General features: G+C 30.6%; 1 protein-coding gene across 1 annotated transcript; it reads left to right on the top strand.

Moving 5' to 3' along the window:
- Positions 1–7,983: 7,983 nt before the first annotated feature.
- Positions 7,984–14,294, top strand: LOC120088164 (phosphatidylinositol/phosphatidylcholine transfer protein SFH8). Its single transcript, XM_039045275.1, has 14 exons — positions 7,984–8,364; positions 9,377–9,680; positions 10,393–10,492; positions 10,579–10,845; positions 10,943–11,020; positions 11,598–11,699; positions 11,805–11,854; positions 11,960–12,059; positions 12,142–12,240; positions 12,356–12,469; positions 12,771–12,903; positions 13,227–13,624; positions 13,814–13,888; positions 13,983–14,294. The coding sequence occupies exons 1-14, from the start codon at positions 8,331–8,333 to the stop codon at positions 14,001–14,003; spliced, it is 1,875 nt and encodes a 624-aa protein (XP_038901203.1). The 5' UTR covers positions 7,984–8,330; the 3' UTR covers positions 14,004–14,294.
- Positions 14,295–14,885: the final 591 nt, after the last annotated feature.

A 14,885-nucleotide genomic window follows, 5' to 3' on the forward strand; every position in this document is an offset into this window, starting at 1 on the left:
AATTCTGAAAACTAAAAAAATTAGTTTTAAATTTTTTTTTAATTAGATTAAGAATTCAATTATTGTATTTAATAAAGATGCAAATAATTATAAAAAGAAAATGGAGAATAAATAGACTTAATTTTTTAAAAAAAATTAAAAATAAAATAAAATAAAATAATTTTCAAACGGAACTTTGATTTAATTTATCAAAACCAATTTAAAATTAATAGTAGTCGATCACAAAACTAAACAAACAATATTGTACACATTTAAAACATAAAATCATCCCGAAAGTCATAAGTAAATGACAAAATAAAAAATTCTTTTTTCTTTTCCTAGAAAACCCCTTTTTACCAAATCTACCTATTCTGAAAATGTCATAATTATTTTTTCAATACTCAACTAACAAAATATCACTTTCAAAAAAATATAAAAGGATCAAATAGAACTCATCTAATCCTTTGGATGAAAAGACACATAGCTTCTTATTCATTATTCTTGATGATTTATTTAAAATATAACTTAATATAGAAAAACATTTATTTAAATAAAAAATTGTAGCTTTCAAACTTTTATTTTGTTTTTTTTTAAAAAAAAAAATTGTTGCAATAATTTAAGTTTTTTTAGATACGAAGATCAAACTATTAAAACTAACTAATCGAGTTGAGTATAGAGTCGTTAAAGTGTATAGTTTATAGTCTTTTAATAAAAAACAAAAATGTTTTTTTTAAAAAAAATCTTATATGTCTGACGACATATTTTTGTTTTTCAGAAAACAAAAAACCAACTTATTTTACAACTATTTTTTGTTTTAAAGTTTATAAGAAAAAATTAGAGAGAATAAAATATGTTTTAGAAAGACAAAATGTATGGAGAGATGAAAATAAATATTTAGAGACATAAGTATAAATATTTTAGAGTGAAAATTTAAACAAAGTAAAATTAGGGACGTGAAAGAAAAATATTTAGAGAAAGAAAAATTAGAAATATATATATTGGAGAAGGATATTAGTTCAACTTCATAAAAAAATTATTGGTTAAAAAAAAGCTAGAGAGAGAGATAAATCTTGAGGGGGAAAAAAAGTTAAATACAAAGAGAAATTTTGGTAAAAGAGATTAAAGGTTTTTTTTTTTTTTTTTTTTGTGTAAAGAGTAATAGGGTATAAAGTTATGTTAAAAGAAAGAAGTATAAGTGGAGAAAAATAAAGAAAATCTAAATAGAGAATTTTTTTTTTAAGAGAAAAGTTCAACATATATTTATTAAAGAAATAAAATTTACTTAGAAATTTGAAAAATAGACATGCAAAGAAATGTCTAGAGAGAGAAAAGTTTAGAGAAATATTTAAATTTTAGTAAGAAAAATTAGAGAGGCATGCCAAAAGAAAAAAACAAATGAAGTAAATAAAGAAATTTTAGAGAGATTAAAAAAAGTCAGGTAGAAATGAAAATTTGAGAGAAAAGTTGGAAAAAAAATTATGTTAGAAAGATTTGTCAAAGTGGAAAAGAAAAGAGTTCTTGAAAAACAAAAATATGTTTTATGAACTATCTTTTCTATTTTTTTTCAAATAAATAAAATGATTATCAAATAATATTATTAATTATTGAAAAAATCGATTGGATGGAACTAAAATTTGTAAGTCCTAATTAGTTTATTTTTATTATTTGACAATAAATATAAGCATACATACGTACTTTTTATAAGTCAATATTGATCCTTAAGAAAGAAGTAAGACATGATAAATAAGAAATTCGGGTGAAAAATAAACACGCAGTTCGAGTCCCATTATCCTTAACTATTGTACTAAAAAGATTACAAATCAATTTTCTAATGCACATGTTGTTAAATATAGATACATAAATATATCATTTCAAAAATTCTACAAATAGCTTTGTTTTAAAAAAAATTATCAAACAGAAATGTGAGGTCGTCATTTCATGAAATTGATATAGACAATTATGAGATGGTTAGGTGAACATTTAAATCTCTAACATTTTTTTTAATCAATATGTTGATGTTATAATCAATTATATTTTTTTAAAGTTCAACAAATGTATAAAATACGAGAAATGAATTATCATTTTTTTTTAAATCTTTTATTCATAAATTGTGCTCTAATAAATAGAATTATTAGAGTATTAACTAGGTAGGGTGAAATATATAATGATGTTTTATCAAATATATATATATATTATATATAATAACACAAGCATAATAGTTGTATATTTCCAAAAAAAAAAAAAAAGAGAAAAATATATAGTTTTATCCCTTTGGAAAATATTTCATATTGTTTATTATTGTTGTTGTTATTATTATTATTATTATATTTTAATAATATTATTTAGGTAATAAATTAGGTGAAGTGGTGTAGCTAATTGTTTATCATTTTCAAATGTGAAAAAAAAAAATATAAAAACTTGCCCAGATAGTAGAAAGAAATGCTAAACAACAATTTAGGTCAGTGAACGCAAACCCTCGAATGTGAAATAAATGCAACAGCTATATTTCCCTCTTTTCTGTTTTCATTATTATTATTGAGAAATAATTTTTATATTTTTTAATTAAAATTTGAGAAACAGCTAACTTAGCTTTGAATTTGAGTCCTTTGGGTAACGTGATTTCCAATCAATCTTTAGCTATCATACGTTTTTATCCCCACAATTCAAATTATCTAATTCCATACTTTCCATTCATACAATATGAATGTAAGGTTTCAACCATCGATCATAATAATTTGGTATTTACACACAATAACAATACTTTTCCAAATAATAATAATAATAATAATAAATATTGATTTTGTTGGTTTAAAAACACAACAAAAGAAAACAAAATCATTAAGCATTTTAATTCCTTAATTTGGTATCAAGAGGGTTTCATTACATACGTTTGAAGATCATCTTCTTCAAGAAGATTTAGTTGCAATCTTGTCGAAATCTTGTTGTGGACCACCAATAAAGCTTCCCTACTATTCTCTAGAACATAAGTTTGAGTTGTGAGACTCGAAACAAGCTTGAATTTAGGAAAATTGGAGGAGAGGTACAGGTTTATTAGCTGTGAAGAACCTTTTCTTCGACTTGAAAATTCAGCAAAATTTCATTAATTTTTGCATGGCCTGTTTACTTGAAGTTTAGTGTATATTTATGTAGATTCAACATGCAATCACATTACATTTTAAAGCTCCACCACTTACTTGAATTTTGATGAAAAACCATAAATGGAAAGGTGACTAACCTACTTAGAATGAAAGTGAGAAAATCCCACATTTGGGATTTTCCATTTTCATTTTCCTTTTATTTATTTTTTCTAATTTTGAAACTTTTCCAAAATCTAAAAATTACTTTTCAATTTTAATTCTTTTAATTAAAACTGAAATTTTATTAATCTTAAAAAATTAATTCAATAATTATTTTTTTCAATAATTAATAATTAATTAAACAATTTAATTAATCTTATTAATTTAATATCAAATATTAAATTAATTTGTCACAGATTTCATGATCGTGAATCAGGGATTCATGAATTAATATTTAAATTATATTTAAATATTAATCGATTCTCCAATTTCGTTTAATTTCAAAATTAACGTGTAATTATATCACATGTAATTACTAATTCCCTTAATTCAAATATGAACATTTCAACTTAATTTGTCACGCTATTCTAAAGCTTATTCCGTTTTGAGTTAGCAGGGGACGTAATGGATCTACAGATCATGGACTCCAACGATCCGAGATTAATTGACTAAACTCATTACACCGAATTAAGCAATTCAAATTCAATAATAACTTTATTGGATTTCAAAAATAAATTTATTGTTTAACAAATCACGAGTTTTAGGACATAAAACTCAACAGATTTCAACCCTTAAACTTTCGTCAATGTATCAATTTACATCATCCTCTAAATATCGTTCGACTATTGTCGTGGGGATTTTATATTGTGAATCAATTAAACCACTAAATTTTCATAAGTCAATTCATTTAGACTATTCATTACGATTGTTTTTTAAATTATTCATAGAATAATTCTTAAACGTGTGTAGAATTAGATCTAAATCTTAGATCTGAACTCTAACGTCTAATTTACTATAAATGACTTCAAATACACATCCTTGTAGGACATGTATTGATGAGATAAATGAATAAAAAGAAATACAACCCTTTATCTAGTTTAGTTTAACCTAAACTGTTTGTTAATAAATAAATAAAATATAAAACTAAATTTACAGTACAATAAATTTATAAATGAAAGTTCAAATATTCAATCTAAACAAGGAATAGTAAAATTATATATTTTTTAAATGAAGTTTAGGAGTAGATGTTGATGTAACCTATATTGTTTATTGATTGAATTAATCTTTACATTGCATAGTATAAACATATACGTTAAGCTTATAGAAGCATAAGATAAAATTTTAGATTTGGAAAGCCTAAATGTAGCTCTACATACGTGGTAACTATATATATGGTAACACTCTCCCTCAAACTTGAAGTGGTAATGTAGAAACCAACTTGAGTTTTGTGAAGCAGTTGAGTAAAGAGACCAAGTGACAATACCTTTGTGCAGATGTCAGTTAGTTTCTTTATAGTGGAGATAGATCGTAAGAGAACATTGTGCTCTGGAGAAGATGACGAATAAAGTGACAATAATTTTCAATGTTTTGGTACATTAATGGAAAGGATCATTGTGAGCAATATGAATAGCATTGCAATTGTCACAATATAGTGTAGCAGATTATTGAGGAATACCTATATGAACAAGGAGCCAATGAAGCCATAGTAACTCAAAAGTAGCATATGCAAAAGCATGATATTTAGATTCTGTGCTTGAATGAGAAATAACAGTTTGTTTCCTATTTCACCAAGAGATGAGAGAATCACCTAGGTAGAAGCAATATCCATTGGTGAAACGTCAACTAATGGGATTGCATAGTGTAGAATGTGTGGTACAACAATATAATATATAGACTGAGGAGCATCCATAAATCGACTGACAATATAAACAACATATTCCATATTTTGTCTGTTCATAGTGAGATAAATAAGTTGCATCTTTGGAAGAACACCATCAAAATGAGTGAACTGAACATTCGAATCTAGTGTTGTTAATGATATGGCAGAGTTAGTAATACCATAATGAGTCAGAAGATTAGAATCATATTTTGCTTAAGATAAATAGTACCAATGAGAGTAGGATGAAACTTCAATAGACAAGAAAATAGTCGAGCGATCCTAACTCTTTCATCTCAAAATGTTTCCCGAGGTATCATTGTTGGTTCAGTATAGCCTGAGGATCATCATCTGTAATAATCATATCATCAACATATAGGAGGAAAAGAACAATACCTTGAGGAGTCTGATGTGTAAAAAACATTGTATCGTGTGAACTATAAGTAAATCCAAGTGAGGGTGATGGTGGAATTGAATGTGGTAAACCAAGCTTGCGACATTTGTTTAAGACCATATTAGATGCATCAGAGAAGACACACTTTTTGAGGAAGGGAGAAATATCAAATGATGATACACCTCTTTAGATAGAGTGTCATTAATAAAAGCATTTTTAACGTCCATATGAAGAAGGGGTAACTATTTGGCAGCTGCAAAAGCTAGAAGGCTACGAATAGATGTCATTCGAACAACTAGAACAAATGTTTCTTTGTAATCAATGTCATATTTATGAGAATAACCTATTGTAACAAGACGAGTTTTATATCACTTGATGTTGTGAGTCCACTTACAACCAAGATCTATACGTAGTCTCAAATACCGAGTCTTTTCTAAACCTCGTAACTTTTCATTCATTGCTTGTTGTCAAAGAAGGTTAGTACCGGTCTCATGATAATGTAAATTGTTAATTGTGTGGTTGAATTAATCTTTACATTGTATAGTACAAATATACATACTAAGATTATAGAAACAAACAAGAAAATTAAATATGGAAAATCTAAATTGTAGCTCTATATACTTGGTAACAATGGTAACAAATGTCTTGCTTTGGTAGCTACACTTCTACCAACACAATGATTTTTTTATAAATATGATGTTGAAATAGTAGAAAAGGAATATGAGAAAAGTGTAGAGACAAGAGAAAAAGAATTAAACTTAAAAGTGATTAAAGAGAAGAAAAAAAATATACTACATAGTACGGAAAAACAATGAAAATAACAACGTGGGAGGGAATAATAATTCTTAAAGGGGAATAAGATAATTCATAATTATGATTATGATTTATTAGAAGAATTAAGATACAAAGTCAAAATCTCCCAAAGAATTGTGAATTATATATATATAATCTCCATTATCTTTTTCTCATTTAAAAAAAAAAGGAAAAAGAAAAAGAAAAGGAAAAAGTAAAAGACGGGGGCCACTCTCGCCTCGGCCTGCGCGGCGGTGCGACCAAATCATTGCCGAATGAATTCAAAGCATTCCTCCTTCATCAACGCCGCCACGTGGTCTTTGCGGGCCCTCCTTCTCACTTGATATTAAATGCATTTTTTTTAATGGTTTGACATTTGTTTATAAAAAATAAGTAAATAAATACATATGTACATATATGAACTATAATAAGAAAATGAAAATAAATGAATCATATTCTAGGACACAAATGTTTTAATAAAGTTGTACGTTTATAGTTAAATGTGTTAATAGTTAAATATGATTTTTTTTATTATATCTTTTTTTTAAAAAGTATTATAATTAAAATGTAACGTGGAGGAATTGAACCTTATATCTCAAGGTCAATATTATAAACACCATGTTGGTTGAACTACGTTATGTTTTAATTGGAAATTTTGACTGGGAAATTTTGTGTTTTAACTTTAACATTTTAGTTGATGAGAAAATTGGTCGAAGTTAAGAATTGGAGAATTAGGATAAAAATAAAATTATCTATATGAAAAAAATTGAGGATATCTATATAATTTGTTTTCAGATTAGATTTTTCGAAGTTAAGAAAACTTCATATTAAATGTAGGAGCATTTTTAACATTTTTTTTACTTTAAAAATATTTTTGTAATGAGATATGAACGTTTTTTGTTCATGTACTGATGGTGAACGTATTTTTTTTACGTTTCTTAAGTTAAGGGTATTTTGAAACATTTGAAAGTTTATGTTGTTTTTTAAACAATTAACGGTTTCCATCTAAAACTGGATAAGGACATTCTGAATTTTTTGAAACTTCTTAAAGTTTATGAATATTTTTTGACACAAAACACAAAGTTCAAGGATATTTTTTATAATTTAGCCAAATCAAAATATCAACGTACTTATTGATATTAAAACTTTAATTCTATCGATATATCGATAAAATATCGATATTGTAAATATTTTGGTAAATCAAACAATTTAGAAAATTATTTAAATTGATAATGAATGTAACACCCAAGTTTAGGAGAGGTAAATAATAAACTGATATCACATTCGAATGATAGATTCTTAAGATATGAAAGTATGATTAAGAAATATTAAAAATAATTGATAACTAATGCCTATTATAACATGATGTACCTTCTTTTTTATGACTCAATTATAGGAATTCCAATAAAAAGTCTTTAACTTAGAGCGGTTTGCAGGGATGATCTTCACTCTTAGAAATTGTTTAAAACGAAAAATGATAACGATTAGGGCGCAGGAAAATACCAAATTTAATTATATATTTTTAAAGATTAATTAACAAAAATCAATACAAACGATTAAACGTATATTAAAAAAAATTCAAAGATAAAATTATACTCTCAGACCAAACGAAAACTAAATTCAAAATTTAATAAAAAAAATGGTATCATCTTAAAATTTATAGACAATTTTTTTTTTAAAAAAAAATTGAAGCAATTCTCGTAAATTAAGACCTTTTCACCTTCTCTCTCATCCCCTACATCTTCCCTGTTATTATCGCCGTTCTTTTTTTACTAATCGGCGCTTTTTTCAAACGTAAAATGGGAATTAATTAATATTATTAATTTTGGGTGGGTTTTATTTGTCTTATTATTTTTATTATTTAATTACTGATTCATTACTGCAGCTGGATCCTTCGTCATCTTCTTCCTCTTCTTCTTCCTCTTCTGCCGACGGATTCTTGGCCGCTTGAAATCTTCCTTCCTCCTTCTCTTCTTCTAATTTCCCGACGAGGGTTCATCCGAAACGCAAACCCTAGCTCTCACATTTTTTTGTTTCTTTCAACGGAGCGGCTGTTGGGATCGTTTTTTTAGGGTTTTGTTTCTGGACCTGAATGTAAGGGGGGTTTTGATCCTTTCAAAGCTTGCGTGTTTTCATTTTGAGGTTTGAGATAAGATCCATTGGTGGGAGATTCTGTTTGCGTTCTTGATTTTTTGTCTCTGGTAAGCCGAGAATGTCTGGACCATTGGATCGATTCGCTAGACCATGTGAGTTTCTTTTTAATTCCTTTGATTTTTCCTACTTTTCGTCTTGTGGGTTTTTTGTTTTCTTTGCAATTTGGAGGGTTTTTTGTCCTCGCATTTTGAAGATATGTTGGTCTGGTTTTCGTGTTTGCTCTTAAATTGGGTGAAAAGGAAATAGAAGGGTGTTAATTGAGGAAGAGGTCTTTCTTTGGGGGTTGTTCATGAAAAATTCGTACATACACCGGTTGGGAGTGTTTTCTGTTGTCTAATTTTACTTTGTGGTTTTGTTCTTGAAGTGAGATAGCCTTACGGATTATCATATTACCTCCTTCCTAAGATCGTCATTGTTTCGTCAATATCTTTTATTTTGATCTCAGATCAAAGGTAATTTTGCTAGAAAGATAAATTTTTCATGAGCAGGTTTGGTTCATGTGAAATTTGACTTTTTTAAGTCGCAAACATTTTTTTTGTCTACTGCCTTCATTGTGATTTAGAAAATTCCAGACAGATTACATAACAATCTTTCTTGGCTGTTCAGTTTAGAGGGCCGGATTTGATGGTAATTATGTCATCTTGATTGTGGTTTTAACTTCAGTGTGTATATAACTTCGAGGTGATTTTACCATGCTTTTCTCAAATTCTGGAAAGGATCTGGTCATCACCTGCTTGTACCATGCATTTTGGATCATCTTGCAAAGATAATGCTGCTCGCCGCCCCTTCCACTATTGTGCTAATAGAAAAGAACATGTTGAGGGGAGTGACGGAGACAGAGAGGATACTGATATTTTGTGCTCTTGTTTTTGTTTTTGTTTTGTCAATGTTCTAGACAAATGCTTGGTTATATATTACTATTATTGAGTCAATCATCCTTTGGAAAAAAATTATTTTAGGTGTTAGGTTATGTAGTAAGGTCATAGTTGGCATTTGAAGTAGTAAATTGTTCGGAGGTCTTCTTGCTGCATTTCTTCTTGTTTAGTCTTATAATTTTTTTGGTGTTTGTACACGCTCTTATTTATGCATTCTTGTACATGGTAGGTTTTGAAGGGTTCTCTGGTAGTGATGAAAGAAAAGAAAGAAAATCTGATTTTGAAAATTCGGAGGATGAAAGGAGGACTAGAATTGGGTCTATAAAGAAGAAAGCTCTAAATGCATCTTCCAAATTTAAACATTCCCTCAAGAAGAAGAGCAGCAGGAGAAAAAGTGATGGTCGGGTCAGTTCTGTTTCTATTGAGGATGTTAGGGATGTTGAGGAGCTGCAGGCTGTTGATGCATTTCGTCAGGCACTAATAATGGACGAATTACTGCCAGAAAAACATGATGATTATCATATGATGTTGAGGTCTGTTACCTTTCTTTTGTCCTAGTGCATATCATTGTGCTTCATAATTTTACTGGTCCTTTCTTTTCCTTCCTTCACTTTATCACTAATGTATGGTTAGAAAAGAATCCATTACCACTTTAATTGCTTGGAGTTTGGTTTTATTCATATTGGATTATGTATCATTCAATAACTGAAGCAGAAAGCATATGCCCTTCTCAAAGAAAGATTGATATAGTTCAGTTTGACCGTCTAGCCTGATTGAATCTGCTTTCTTCTAGCATAAAACAGCTTCAATCATGCTAGATTATTGGCACCTTTCATTTGCAGTTGAGGCTTTCTATGCATCTTTCAACTCCGTGTTGTGCCACAATTTCTATCAGTTGGCTATTTTTCCACACCTGCTGTAAAAGGTTCATGGAGGCCTATAATGCCCAGACTCGAGCACGGGTCTTACATCCCCTGCACTGCAGTGAAGTCTGTAGTTTCTTTAATCATCCCAGTACTTCTGTTTTTCTTTATTTTCACACAGAAAGTATCATTCCCTCTGTCACTTAGGCTTGCAAGAGCCTTGTACTTAGTATCATCAATGGAGCTTTTGTGCCTTAAGAAAGCACTTTTCCAACTTCACTATAACCCTGACTTGACGAAGTTTAATTCCTCTAGCAAGCTGCACAATTTTATCATATTGTTTCTAGATGACACGACTGTAATATTCCAATTACCAGTTCAGGTTTTTAAAAGCTCGGAAATTTGATATTGAAAAAGCTAAGCATATGTGGGCTGATATGCTTCAGTGGAGGAAGGAGTTTGGTGTTGACACAATAGGTGAAGTAAGTACAGGTTCAACCTTTTCTTAAAAAATATATGTGAAAAATCTTTATCCTTAGACCTTAATATGCCGGCAATTTTCCAACAGGACTTTGAATTCAAAGAGAAAAATGAAGTTCTGAGGTACTATCCTCATGGTTATCATGGGGTGGATAAAGAAGGAAGACCTGTTTACATTGAAAGGTTGGGGAAAGTGGATCCAAACAAACTTATGCAAGTGACGACTATGGATCGATATATAAAGTACCACATTCAGGAGTTCGAGAAAAGTTTTGCCATCAAGTTTCCAGCTTGTTCTATTGCTGCAAAGAGGCACATAGATTCAAGCACCACAATCCTGGATGTCCAAGGCGTGGTATGTTGGTTTTAGATGTTTTTTGTTATTACTCGATTGGTTCATGATCAAGCCATTCAAATTAATTTTAGCTTGTACTTTTTTGTCTTTTCTTTAGGGCCTCAAGAATTTCACAAAGTCTGCTAGGGAACTCATCTTGCGGCTGCAGAAAGTTGATGGTGACAATTACCCAGAAGTAAGCAACTTCACAATTTTGTAATGACAACACGAAAAATTATAAAAATTATATATTATATCTTCAAATACTTCAGCATTGCTGCATTACTCTTGGAAAACACGTACATTATTGCTGGAACATAACTATTAGATAAGCGAAATGATAATATGAATTAATATCATCTAAATTTCTTCGCTTTCTTTATGCATATATATATGCTAATATGCATATTTGACTTTGAGCTTCTTGTTTATAAGAGACTATACAAAGAATTCAATGTCACAAGAGATGTTGGACTTTTGAAGGGCGTAATATACAAAATGATCGTGTTGTAGACATTGGATAACGTATCTATACCTCTTTACACAGTCCTAAGAAGTTATTTACTTTTGTGATTGCTTTTCTTGGGTTTTTAATCCCATTTCCTTTCCTCTTTTTAACATTCTTATTCTGATCTTTATCAAGTAAATGTATGTTTTCTTTAATAATATCAGGTTGTTTATACTTTTTCTATGCTTTTTTTTTTTGTTTGTATGTCGAGTTCAATATAGCTATGTAGGTTGAACATGATATTTATTTATTTACTATTGTACAGACTCTCAGCCAAATGTACATTATCAATGCTGGTCCTGGATTCCGGATGCTCTGGAACACCGTGAAGTCTTTCCTTGACCCCCGAACGACATCTAAAATCCACGTATGTAGTAAATTTCCTTTCTTCTATTCTGTAGCCATTATTCTAGAATTCATTTATGTTGTCAGATTATGACATCTTTTGTTTCTCTATTTATATTTGTGTTAGGTTCTCGGGAACAAGTACCAAAATAAATTACTTGAAATTATTGATTCCAGGTACATGGTGATGATTGATTTTCCAGATACCATCTATTATGTCCTCACTTTTTTCTTTTGTAAATAAAACACACAGTTCACTTATTAAGCGCATGTGTCATGTAGTGAGTTGCCGGAATTCCTTGGTGGAAGTTGTAACTGTGCAGATTTGGGTGGATGTCTTCGTTCAGACAAGGGGCCATGGAGAAACCCGGAAATTTTGAAGGTTGATTGTGCCATTCTAACATGTGATCTTTTATCATTAGTTTTAATTTGGGCGATGGTAGTTGAATGTGCATTTTTGGCAGATGATTCTTAATGGCGAAGCACGACGTGCCCGACAGGTTGTAAAAGTTCTAAATAGTGAAGGGAAGGTTGTTGCGTATGCTAAGCCACATTACCCAATGGTAACCTTCTATTTTTTGAAAAAACTATTCTGATTTGGGGATATTCCTATTCTCTCATTCCTAATCCTATAACAAAGCATTAAAATGTTGCTCTCTTTTTTACTGTCTTATAAAGGTGAAAGGCAGCGATACATCAACTGCTGAATCGGGATCTGAAGCTGAAGACATCGCTTCTCCGAAAGCAATGAAGAGCTATTCTCATCTTCGGCTGACTCCTGTTCGAGAAGAAGTAAGTTTTCACTTGTTCATAAATGTATGTGGTTGCCTGGGAATAAATGTTGTTTTGAGTTGTTTTGGGAGACTATGAGAAGCCTGCTGTGCTATCTCATCTCTTTCTACTTATCAACTCTTTTAAATAAAAAAAAGAGTAGCACTTGTGTTCAAGTTAGTCATCTACGTTTGAACCTCACAATGTTGGAAAGCTTCTTGAGTGCTATCCACTACATTCTAGTTTATGTGACGAGTTATAAGATGGGGTTTTATGTGGACTTGAGGTTATATTATAAGAAATTTTTCTTTGGTTGTCGCAGGCAAGAGTTGGTGGGAAAGGAGGTTTTGCCGCTAGCTTCTCTGGGTATGATGAATATGTTCCCATGGTCGACAAAGCTGTTGATGCTGGATGGAAGAAGCAAGTTTCACTCCAACGACCTAGTGCCTCTAAAGGTTAGCATTAGCAAGGCCATCTGGATCAATCTCAACTCCTGTGGACCATATTTTGGGCCAATAACTTTGGACATATTTTAAGATATTGATTAAATCATGTCGGAGTAGTCAGTTTGTAAAAAGCAATGCTGATGGTTGGATATACTTTACTGGTTAGGACCATGGGATAGTGAAAAAGGGTCTTATGCCAAAGATGACCAATCCCTTTCTTTTTTACTATAAAATGGATGTCAATTTCTGGAATTCGTTTCAGATGTTCTTTTGTAATTTTAGGATTTAGACAATAGTTCCCAGTGAATTTAAAATTTCTTTATTTATTGTAGGGGTTCTTCCACCACCCAACACTCAAAAAGCGCCTGAAGCACTTCATTCTCGAATGTTGGTAGTATTCATGGGCTTCTTCATAGCCATTTATGCTCTTCTCCGTTCACTGGCATTCCAGATAAGTGGGAAGAAATTGTCTGTTGGTAGTCAAAACACTGCAGGATTGTCATCCCTTGATAAAACAGCCACCGAAGAGAATCGCTCCCCTTCGCCAATTGCTAAATTTACAGAAGCAGAACTCCTCTCTAATCTAATGAAGAGGCTGGGTGAGCTGGAGGAGAAGGTTGATACGCTCCAATCAAAACCATCTGAAATGCCATATGAGAAAGAGGAACTGTTGAATGCTGCTGTTTGCCGTGTTGATGCCTTGGAAGCAGAGCTGATTGCTACCAAGAAGGTATACTCCTCTACTCTTTTATCTTTCAGTTTTGGAAGCCTGAACTCTTGAAATGTGAATGTTTTACTTATGGCTTATTTAGTCACTCCTTTGTAAAGTATTGCTCCATTCGCTTCTTTTTATATTCACATATGGGTTGCTTGTTATATTGTATCAATGTGTACTCTAAGTCGCAATTTTACCAAGCAGGCTCTGCACGAAGCTTTGATGAGGCAAGAAGAACTGCTAGCTTACATCGATAGCCAAGAGGAAGCAAAGTTGCGGGTAAGTTGATATATATATATTTCTGCTCATTCTTCCTCCATGTTAGCAATGAAACCTAGTTTCCTGATTGATGTATGTTCCTTTCATTCATTAGAAAAAGAAATTTTGCTGGTAATATGCATCTTGGTCTTGGGAAAGAGAGGAGGATTCGCTAAGCGCAGCTGGCTTGTCGTGTATCGGCTATGACTCGGAGTTGAAAGGTCTGCTGCTCGCCGTTGATCTGACTGACTTTATATTTGAATGATGTGATTATGTCTCCGATGAGGAGGAAAAACGCATGCGCATAGTTTGTGTGAAGAAATTACAATGTGAAGCTTTGAATATATATATGATGTTTATGCAGTAAGAGATTTTCTGTGTTTTTCACCTTCATCGAAATGAATTGGAATGCCACAGTTGATTTAAAGGGTCTCTAAGATTATAAGCATAATAGCAGTCATGGAACTTATAATTAAAACTGTATCTTTATCTATAGGTCCAATAAAACTAATCAGTGTGTTTCTTTTTTGGGTGTGGTAACTCAGCGCCTCTACTATAGTAGACACAAAAAATGAAATAATAATGTAATCAATTTGAGGCAGTTTTATTTATGAGTATTTCCTGTAACAGTAAGCAAATCAAATCAAAAAGCAAGTGTTTTATTACAAAGTCTATGTTGGGAAAATGTCTCAATTTAAATTCTAAATTAATAATTATATTAATCTATCACACATGGGATTTTTACTTTTTTCAATTAAACTCCTAAGAATAAGTAATCAATAATATAAACTCTCAATTAAATTGGCATATAAGAATGTTTTTCAAATTTACTCTTATGACAGATTTAGGGGAGTGATTCTAAGTTTAAAAGTAGTCTAAATCACTTGGAAAATTATTTTAATCATTTAAAATCTGTTTCAAATGATCATAAATATGAATAAATATGAAAAAAAAGTGATTTTAACCACCTAATAAAGGATTTTAATCGATTTACCTATAACAATTTAAAAGTTTAACT

The sequence above is a fragment of the Benincasa hispida genome, chromosome 10 (genome assembly GCF_009727055.1).
Source record: "Benincasa hispida cultivar B227 chromosome 10, ASM972705v1, whole genome shotgun sequence".
NCBI classification, from domain to species: Eukaryota; Viridiplantae; Streptophyta; class Magnoliopsida; order Cucurbitales; family Cucurbitaceae; genus Benincasa; species Benincasa hispida.